General features: G+C 30.4%; 2 protein-coding genes across 2 annotated transcripts; both read left to right on the top strand.

Annotated features, from left to right (window-relative positions):
- The first annotated feature begins 2833 nt into the window (after nucleotides 1-2833).
- NTL (NTF2-like protein) lies at nucleotides 2834-3494 on the top strand. Its single transcript, XM_011002394.1, has 2 exons — nucleotides 2834-3217; nucleotides 3298-3494. Exons 1-2 carry the CDS (start codon nucleotides 2852-2854, stop codon nucleotides 3370-3372), a joined length of 441 nt encoding a protein of 146 aa, XP_011000696.1. The 5' UTR covers nucleotides 2834-2851; the 3' UTR covers nucleotides 3373-3494.
- Nucleotides 3495-8275: 4781 nt separating this feature from the next.
- Nucleotides 8276-11063, top strand: PMEPCRA (methylesterase PCR A). Its single transcript, XM_011002392.1, has 2 exons — nucleotides 8276-9263; nucleotides 10188-11063. Exons 1-2 carry the CDS (start codon nucleotides 8282-8284, stop codon nucleotides 10877-10879), a joined length of 1674 nt encoding a protein of 557 aa, XP_011000694.1. The 5' UTR covers nucleotides 8276-8281; the 3' UTR covers nucleotides 10880-11063.
- The last annotated feature ends 123 nt before the right edge of the window (nucleotides 11064-11186 follow it).

The following is an 11186-nucleotide window of genomic DNA, read 5'->3' as shown; positions in this document are numbered from 1 at the left end:
TATGATATTAATAATAATATTAAAAATTATTATTATTATTTTCATTAATAATTATATTAATTTTTTAAAATTAAATTTATCATTAATATATGTAGTTTATTATATTCATGTTTTTTTTCATATTTATATTTTGTATGAATTTAAACAAAATAAAAAATATTGTAGATCTCATTAGTCTTAATAACATTAATCTAGTTTTATATTAAAAATATTTATGTTAAAATATTTTTTATAATGTTTTGATAGTTTATGCAAGTTGAATTATTTTAAATTAAAAATTTATTCAATTTTGACTATTTAGAAATATTTTAAATTTTAAAAATATATTTATTTGATATTGTATTTATATTGTATAATTTATAATTAATTTATTTTAAATTTAAATTTAAATATATATAATATAACCTCGAAATAGCATACTAAAATATTTTAAAATTAAAATATTCCATTTCAATTGAAAAAATAAAACAAACCATTGAAATAAAATTGACAAGCTTGAGGCAGCTTGATTAAGAATAGTTGCTTGATAGTAAGCTGAATAACAGGCTGAGGGGATTTGGGGATTGTATTTGATTTAGGGCCAAAAAGAATGGCTCAGGCGTGTGGCAGGAAAGACTCATGGTTGAGCAGATAGTGTTCATGTTTCTCATTTGCGTTTTCTGTCCTAGTTTTTGGAGAATTGATATATCTTCATGCTCAGTATAGAATTCTTAATTTCATTATTTGAAAGTCAACTTTTTACTCAAGCCTGTGGCTGCTGATCGCAGTTACGTTTGTCTCGTATGATTTTTTTTTTTGTTATGATTTTTTAAAAAATATATATTTAATTAAAATTATAATTGAAATTGAGGTTAAATAAAAAATAGTTTAATGTATTTTGTTAAAAAATATTTTTTAAATTAAGGTTATAAAATAATTAAAAAATATTTTTAATTTAAATATTATAGATTTAACTATTATTATTATATCACGAAATAAATAATATTGATATCAAATATTTTTTATTATTCCATTAAACTATATACAACGTTATCACATACGAAATCTATCCAATAACAAAAACTAAATTTTTTGTTACTTCATCAAGTAATATCCTTCTAATTTTTTGAATAAAACATAATTAAAATAAAAATAAAAACTAAATTTTTTTAAATGGGTCGGACTCGGCAAAAATATAATTGGAATTGCTATCAAATTCCACAAATGTTACGTCATCATGCGATATCCTTCTAATTTGTTGTGTTATTAAATCATATTAAATACTAGTTTTTCAAGTAAAACTCAATTTTTTTTAAAAAAATTAGAATTTTATTATGTACAAAATTCATTCAACAAGAACTACAGTTTTTATAATTTTTTGAGCATGCAATAAAATTAGATAAAATATTATCAGGAATAAAATTAAGATTACAGTACGAGTAAATTTAATTTACCTTAAACTATTTTTTTAACAAATAAAAAAATATTATTTATGTTTATGTGAATAATATGAGTGAAATTATTTAATTGCACTAATTTTTTTTTAAATCTAAACTTTTTATGTAAATAGTACAAGTAAATTAATTCACTTACAATAATTTTTTAAAATTAAAAAAAAAAAAAAAACTATTCAGTTTAATAAACAGCGCAACAATAAAAAACAAGAAGCAGCAAATGCTGCTTCTTCAAAACCTTTGGTGTCATGAATCCTACCCATTAAAAATACTTTTATTTTAATTACCAAACGTTTGTTAACGTGGCTGCGGGAGAGGTTCACCCGCAGCCACATTACCAAAAGAGCAAGCAAGTCTCAAAGCGAAGCCAGCACGGGTTTTGCCCACAATCCATTCAAGGACTCCCAAACATGTCATTCTTACAGCTCGTGGACGATGACCTTCTTCTCGCCAACAAGGATAATATAAGCTTGAACTGTGAACTTAATGAATCGAGTTGGGAAACCATGCTTCCAAATGTTACCATCTCTTTTTGAGTTCCTTGAAAACTTTTGGATTCCTTGAATTCTTATGTTCTCTCAGGTGTTCCTCTCTATTTTATTTCTCAATGATTCTCTTCAGAGCATGCTGTTTTAGTTGACAAGTATGATGTGATTAGAGAATGTTTGCTTTAGATGAAGCAGAAAGAAAAAAGCAATGTGTGCTTTTTATGCTCAAAACTGTAAATTACTCAAAGAGTTATAGCTCTTGTAGCTTTGGAATGCAAATACAAGTGGAGGATCCGTATGATCTTCTCACTTGTCCAGTTCTTTCCCCATGCCTAGAAGGCCATGGTGTCAGTATATGATGAATGTTAACACAGCTAAAAACCATTACCCTGATGCTTCCTCCGAGCTGCTAAAATCTAGTTGGATACTTGGCCCTTTTTCGTTAGAGGCCACTAGGGCTTTCGAAACTTTTCACGCATGGAAATGTATATTTTTCTTCCAGAACCTGTAAGTTTGTGTTAGTCTGTACCCAATTTAAGCTGGATTGCAGAGAATGATTAGGAAACTTATAAGCCAACAAACACACATTTATAAAGAAGGAAGAGGTCCTACTATATGACACAAAAGGGTAATTTGGACGGCAGAAAAGCTTGAAAGTTATTGTGGATGCCAAGCATTACTTGCTCCAACATCGATCCTTTTCTCCATTTCAAAACCCTTGCAACTTTGCGTAGGAATACAGCGGTTCAGATTCGCGGTTCAGATTGCTTCCAATTACCATAATACCCTCCTTTTCGCTGAATCAGATGCCATAACAAGGGTGTAATAGTCTTCTGGTGTCTATTTACGAGACAAAGCAATATCAACTTTTCTCCCTTTCCCCCCTTTTAAGGCCAAAGCTCTTCGCAGCATATTCGTTTGCTTATATAAATGGCATGGCCTGGTGGTGGCGGAGAAGGGAATCACTTCAATACGGAGATGGAGCGATGCGATGTGCAAGAACAGGTTGAAGTGGTGGGGAAGGCATTTGTGGATCATTACTACAACCTTTTCGACAATGATCGATCCTCTCTTGCTTCTCTTTACCAGCCTACCTCCATGCTGACATTTGAGGGTCAGAAGATAGTTGGCGCTGTGGATATCTCCTGCAAGCTAAACAACTTGCCATTTGGTAACTGCAAACATATGATTAGCACCATTGATTCACAGCCCTCAGCTTATGGAGGGGGCATCGTCGTGTTTGTCAGTGGCAGCCTACAGTTGCCTGGAGAGGAGCATCACTTGAGATTTAGCCAGGTATGAACATCAGTAGAATACATGCAAAAGAACTTGGAGAATATTGAGGTTAAACTCAAATTTCTTTGATGTTGTTGCAGATGTTTCACTTGATTCCAACACAAGATGGATGCTTCTTCGTGCAAAATGACTTTTTCCGGCTAAATTATGGTTGATTTTTTTCTCTTTTCTGTTCACATGTTGCACTTGTAACCTTAATATTGATTGATGGAATAATATTTTGTATCTTAACTTGATGGTTCAAGTGATTAATTACTATAATGTACCTTCGAATTAACTTATAAATCAATCAAAATATACATTAATAGGGACAAAATCTCCTTTTCAAATGATTTTATAGATATAAAAATAAATAAAAACAAAAAAAAAGAATTATTATGGTAGATCTAATGATTGAAATCAGGATGTTGTTAGCTATTGTATCATGGTTCTGAATCTACAGATAGAATTTTATTTTATTAAGTTTGGGTTTGCTTCTGATAGCAATTTACTGTTTCTCATTAATCATGATAAAAAATAATAATTTAAACCTTATTAATTAAGAATTAAGTTATTGGGCTACAAGCCACGACCAAGTCCAGTTCATTGCTCAATTGCTTACCAATGGATAAGCTCCCCTCCACCTTTTGAATTCCAGGAAAATGAAAGAAGCCCATTTTCTTTCAACAAAGCCCCAAATCCAATTACATTACAGAGACTAATCACTCAGCCTATGAGGAAAAAAACCCGAGAGAAAGCTAAAACCATGGTTTTCAAAACTGACTATGGGTCGGGGGAAAGTCTTGTGTCATACATTAGATTAGATGGGTGATATAACTTGAATTAATTTATTTTTTTATATTTTATAAAAATTAAAAATAATATTATTTTAAAATCTTAAAAAATAAAAATTAATAAATTTTAACCGAGTTTCTAACATGATCATACTTGATGAATTCTCTTTTTATTTTATTGAAAGTCAACTCATGTTTCCTATGAAATGCTATCAAATATTTCTGTAGATTTCTTTTCAAACTTATTCTTGTCAATCTTATTCATAAACTTTTGAGATTTTTGTTCTATATCCGGTTAAATTGTCTTCCTATGTAGAATTTGCAGTGTAATTTTGTTAGAAAGACCATGAACAATGGATATAACGCAATCGGTGATGCCGCATGCCCCTATTCTTGCCCCTCTTCTGTCGCTTGTGAAATATCATTTCAATGACTTAATTAATTCTCTTTAAATAATATCATAATTGTCACCAAGTTAATGACTTTTTTTTTTAAATAAAGTTTTTTTTTACCCACAATCATGCTTAGATTAGGATTAATTATATTAACTAAATCATACCAAATCTAATTCAAATCAATTAAGTTTTACTTAATAAATATCTTATTAATTTTAATTATAAATTTAACTCGAGTTAAGTTTGGAGTTCTAAATTTCTTGGATTAACTCATTATAATTAAACCAGGCTTAATCATGCTGGAATATTTAACAGTATCTTTTAATAACAATGTTAATTTCTCATAAAATATTGACCACTTTGAAACCTAGATCTAAAGCATGTGGAAATGATGATTTGCGCCAAAAAAAGAGCGTCCTCTGAATATATATATATATATATAATCACGTGTTCTCATAAAATATAGATTGCATGAAAACTGAAGAGGGTTTTGTTTGTATAGTCTTTATTATAAATTATAATTTTTTTCCCCTAGATCTAAGAATTCAAAACAACCAAAGATTCTTTATAAAAAGAAGACTTTGTCCGCTGCAACACGTGAAAAAAGAAGAAAAGGTGACAGCACTGCTGTTAAATGTTCGATTTTGGAACCAACACTCAAATTTTTCTATTAGTGCTTCTTTGAATGCACTAAAATATCAATGTGAATGTGAAGGGTATTAGGTATATGTGTAAACCTTCAAAATTACTCTAATAAAATGCTTAATTTTGATTGATGCACACTCAGGAATACACTAATAATTAAATGAAAAAAATTCTTAGAAATAATTTTTTGGCATTATAATTAACTATACAATCCAAAAATAAAACAATTACCCTTAAATATGTATTCATAGTTATTAAATTGAGTTTGACGTATTTAATCAACTCAATGACTCTTTAATCTTAAATTTATCTTAGATTAGGTTTAATCTTGAATTATTTAAGAAATTGGTGGGTTGAAAGTTTCATTTTCTAAAAAGGTTTTATCCAAAAATATTTTTTTTAATTTTTTTAATTTATCTTAAATAATTTTTTTTTTAATAAAAAGACAAAACCTAGACAAGTTAATTAAAGTAACCTATGACTCATCGTATACCATCCTTGTAAATTCTTAATGATATAAATCTTTCATTAACCTTAAATTCAGGAAAAATTAAGTAATATATATATATATATATATATATATATATGTTTTTAAAACATGTCAATCCTATTATATTTTAAAAAATATTTCAAGATAAATAATAATCTCGAGTCACAACCATCACATTAAAAATATAGAGTAATACGAAATAAACATGCATGCATTTATGTTTACATAAACATTTTAAAATTTTTAATAGAAAACATGAATTTTTCCAATTTTAATAAGTTTTATTTAATTAAACATAACTAATTAAAGATATGCCAATATCAATTACCCGACATCATTAACCTTTAATTTTTAGATAATCAATTTTTTACTGTACCGACACTAGCACACCCCACCGATGTTGTTAGATTCTATAACCTGAAACAGCTAATCACGTTTGTGTTAATGCTGATATTAACGTGATCTCATTGACATCATCACCCCTTACTGTTACAAATTATTTTTCTGTTTAACTAAATAACAATGACTAATTTTCTTGACTAAATAATTTATTACAAAACTACTCACCAGTATCTTACAACCTTTGATCTGATGTTCATGCGGGGTTTTGCACGCCAGGTCTTTTAACCTCGTTGTCTTCGTATTCTAGTCAACGAAGAGGGGCAAGGAGTTGTTGGAATGCCAAACTCCTCGGGCTTGATCTCAGTATTAAAATATAAAGATAAGCAATTATATCGTAACTTTCTTTATCCTCGGGCTGCTACAAATTCAGATTTTGTTGAAACTTGAATGAGAAACTTGGAAACTCCTAAGCAAGTGGATGAAGAAAACTATGATTACGCACAAAAACAATATTTTCCCCAAAGAATTTTAAAGTTGAAAACTAAGGTAGTTTTTGGCACTATCTTCATAACTTTCTTGGCTGTCTTATCTTTCTAGCAAATCGCAATCAATATGTGATAACAATTAAAAAATCAAAAGTTTCCAAGTAGATATAAGTCTGAGGCAGCCCCTAGAATTTTAAAGATTACTCATTTTATTGTTTTTAAAATATTTTTTATTTTAAAATATATTAAGATATTTGTAAAAAAATTATTTTTAATATCAATATATCAAAACAATATAAAAATTAACTTAGAATAAAATAATAAAGCATTTTAAAAAAAAACTTTTACAATATAAAATCATATATATATATATATATGATTCTAGAAAAAAAAATGGTAGATAAGGTAATCGTGTCGCCCGTTGAAAAAATTAAAGAATTCCATCATTTTATCCACTATGGGCTAATTATGACACGTCCATGAAATGGGAACCGCCTATGAATGAAACAACTTTCGTATATATAATAAATTATTTTAGCCAGTGCCATGATTGCCTCCATATTCATAAGAAAATACCCACTTCCTTCTTTATGATGCCATGTGAATGGCTAGACATAATTAGTAAAATAAGAAGGGTTGATCTGATCTATTAAAGGAATATATTCCTCCCATGGCTTTTACAATTTAAACAAAATCAAACCATGAAAATTACAGTTTAAAACCATACTAAATTATTATAGATATTTTTCTTTGAATGTAGATATTGTCTCGATGCTTAAAAATCCGGAAAATGTTATCTAAAGGTGTGAAATATAAATGGAAATATCTCAAGTCTTTAGTGAATTTATGTGTGCTCGTAGTTTTCGTGGTTTAAGAAAATTGATGGTTTCAAATTGAAACCAGTCAACATTCCACTACTGCAGCTCTTTAAGAATGCTACGACTAATCACGTGGAATGATAGCGATATTTACCTACTACAGAAAACGAAAATAATCCTAGATGCTTCCTATCGTCTATGAATACACTATATTATTTTACGGTTTTTATTCTTCTTAATTATTTTATTAATGTTAGTTTGTAAGTATTCAATATATATGTATATATATATAGAATGATAGCATATTTTTATTCAATATATATATATATGTATATATATAGAATGATAGCATATTTTGTATTCTATTTAAAGAAAAAAAATAGAATTGGAACAGATTGAAATAGAGTGAAATATATATGAATATAGTTTTGATTCTGAGATATGATGACAGTTTTTTTAAATAGATATATGGTATGATGTGGATGTGTCAAGGAAAGTTTCAATAATATTTTCATAATTTAATTTATTTATTATTTTGTATTGAGTGGAGGTATAATATAACTTAGAAGAATTTATTAATTTTTTTTATGTGTGTGTGTAGGATGTTTCTTTAAGATCATTTATAAAGACTATTGAGTTTGCATTTTAATCAGTGTTTTAGGATAAAAGAAGAATAATATGTTTATTTAGAAGAATAAAGACAATAATATAAAGATAAATATATATCTAAAATAATTTTAAAGTAAATTTATATTCTCTATAAGAATTTATATTCTTTGTAAAAAATTTATCTCTTTTATCCAAATAATCTTCATTTTTTATATTTTAAAATAGTAATCAAACACTACATTTTTTATATTTTAAAATAGTAATCAAATACTACTTTAATTTAATCTCAAAGGTTCAAAAGTAGCCTTTACTGCGGAATTTCTTTTTGCATGAACCAATGCATTTTTATAACTTATCCTAAAAACACACACATGTGACTTTTAGGTGTCGACAACTTCGATTTTAATACATTATGAGCATAGACTAAAGAGACAATTCTCTTATTGTCTATTTGCTTTGTCGTATCTTAATTCATGGAGCACTATAAATACAAGAGAGGATAAGTCCATGGAAAAAGCATACACTGCTACCATGGCAACAATGAATACTCCTCTATTAGCCACCCCCAAAACCTCTTGTCGCAAAACTATATGTCTAGTTATCTCCATGGTTGCAATCTTAAGCTCAACCACACTAGTTACCATGCGCTATTACACAAAAACTGACCCCTCTTCCCCTCCTGGCCTATTGCAAAACTTATGTGACCATGCCTATGACCAAGAATCATGCCTAGCCATGGTCTCACAAATAGCTTCATACACATCCACTAAAATGAGCCAAGTCGGTCTACTTCAGCTCTTGCTAGGAAAATCCACATCCCACATACAAGATACTATTGAAAAGGCCGAGGTTATTCACAGTCGGATCAATGATGCTAGAGAGCAAGCCGCTCTAGGAGATTGTGTGGAGCTGATGGAGATCTCCAAGTACAGAATCAAGGACACAATAGTTGCTCTTGAAAGAGTTACATCCGAATCCCATGCAAATGCTCTTACGTGGCTTAGCAGTGTCCTCACCAACCACGATACATGCTTAGATGGGCTAAATGGTCCAGCCAGATCCACAATGGAGCTAGACCTCAATGACTTGATATTGAGAGCGAGAACTTCTCTAGCCATACTAGCTGCAATTTCACCCTCGAAAGAAAATAATGACATCTTTCCATTGAAAGAAGATTTTCCATCATGGCTACCTAGCATGGATAGAAAGCTTCTAATTACTTTGCCAAAGGACATCAACGCTGATGTTACAGTGGCTAAAGATGGGAGTGGTAAGTACAAGACTGTGAAAGAGGCTGTGGCATCAGCACCAGATAATGGCAAGACCAGGTATGTTATTTATGTGAAGAAGGGGACATACAAGGAGAATGTGGAAGTGGGAAAGAAAAAGAAGAACGTGATGCTTGTTGGTGATGGCATGGATTCCACTATCATTACTGGTAATTTGAATGTTGTTGATGGGTCTACAACATTCAAATCTGCCACCGTAGGTAAAGATCTCACTCCTCTTTCCTTTTCTTTATTTCTTCTACAAATCAAATCCAGCCCTTTTCTTATCATAAAATCGATGCCGATGGTTTTCTTTTTCCAGATATTATTTCATTTCATTTAGGAGTCCAACTAGGTAGATCAGAGAGCACATTCGAACACGCCACCATATAGAAAAGACAAACAAAGGGAAAATTCAAATATATCTTAAAGCTTGCCCTCTTTCGTTATGAAGGACAACAAGCCGGCTAATATAAATCAGTGAATGAGTTTTCTTCAGTGATTTGAAGAAATTACTTTTGGAGTGAATTCATTACTATATTATTTGGAGTAGATTTACTCATTTTGATGATATTGAATATTTATTTTAATATAATAATGATTTAGATAAATATTTTAAAAAATTACAATAAACATGATTTATTTGGATTAAAATTGTCTGATTGGATGATAATATTCACATTATAATTAATTATTATATTAAATATTTATAATTTATATTATAATAGATTTGATTTTCCAATGGGTTTCGATATTTTTTATTGTATTATATGTGTCACTCATTAATTTCTTGAATTAGTGAGTGTTTGTTTTTGTATTATAATTAATTTTTTAAAGTAATTTTTAATTTTATTTTCATTTAAAAAAGCATAAGATATATTTTTAGGTGATTTTGATTCATCAATCTAAAAAATAATTTTTTTTTAAATATGCATTTTTAATTAAAAAATATTTTATGATACAATATCTCACATCTAAATGAGGTAAAAAACATTTGATTCCAAAAGGAAGCTTAGAATAAGCCCAAATCACAAGCATGCTTACGAATTAAAAGGCTGGTACCTTTCATAATTAGTTTCTTACAAATTAAATACTCGCCCACATTCGACGTCAAACTAACCAAGTTTTATGATCTATGAATGCAGCTGCTGTTGGTGATGGATTCATAGCCCAGGACATTTGGTTCCAAAACACCGCTGGCCCAGAGAAGCATCAAGCGGTGGCCCTCCGCGTCGGAGCTGATCAATCAGTGATTAACCGATGCCGCATTGATGCCTATCAAGACACCCTCTACACCCACAGCCTCCGGCAATTCTACAGGGATAGCTATATTACTGGCACGGTGGACTTCATCTTCGGCAATGCTGCTGTGGTGCTCCAAAACTGCAAGCTTGTACCACGAAAGCCCATGAGTGGACAAAAGAACATGGTAACAGCCCAAGGAAGAACTGACCCAAACCAAAACACTGGGACATCAATCCAGAAATGTGACATTATAGCAAGCTCTGATCTTACTCCTGTTAAGAGCTCATTCAAATCATACTTGGGCCGTCCATGGAAGGAGTACTCAAGGACTGTTGTAATGCAGTCCAATATTGGTGACCTTATTGATCCAGCTGGGTGGTCAGCGTGGGATGGGGAGTTTGCCCTAAAGACTTTGTATTACGGTGAGTATTTGAACCAGGGAGCCGGTGCTGGTACTAGTAAGAGAGTGAAGTGGCCAGGTTATCATGTCATTACTAGTGCTAATGAGGCCAAGAAATTCACGGTGGCTGAGTTGATACAAGGAGGGGTTTGGTTGAAGTCTACTGGAGTTTCTTATACAGAAGGGCTGTGATGATAGACCGGGGTCAATGTCTTCTCAAAACAAGTGAAATGTTGTGGCTTTTTTTTCTCTTTTTTCCCTTTTAGAACCATTTCGGTCGGTAGAAATGGGCTCAACTTCGGTAGAAATGGTTTTTCTTTTGACTAGAAATAATGGGTTTTGAGTTATTAATAGGAGCTTTCTTCATTTCGTTTAAGCAATTCTCTCCGTGTGTATTATGATAAGGGGAAAAATGCGTAATATCGATGCTTTAAGTATTCGATGATGCGATAATTACTAATTTCGAAGCATTTAGATAGCATATATATATATATATATA

This window comes from Populus euphratica, unplaced genomic scaffold, assembly GCF_000495115.2.
Source record: "Populus euphratica unplaced genomic scaffold, PopEup_1.0 scaffold183.1, whole genome shotgun sequence".
In the NCBI taxonomy this organism is placed as follows: Eukaryota; Viridiplantae; Streptophyta; class Magnoliopsida; order Malpighiales; family Salicaceae; genus Populus; species Populus euphratica.
The sequence above is the reverse complement of the archived record's forward strand: the minus strand, read 5'-3'. Positions and strand labels throughout refer to the sequence as shown.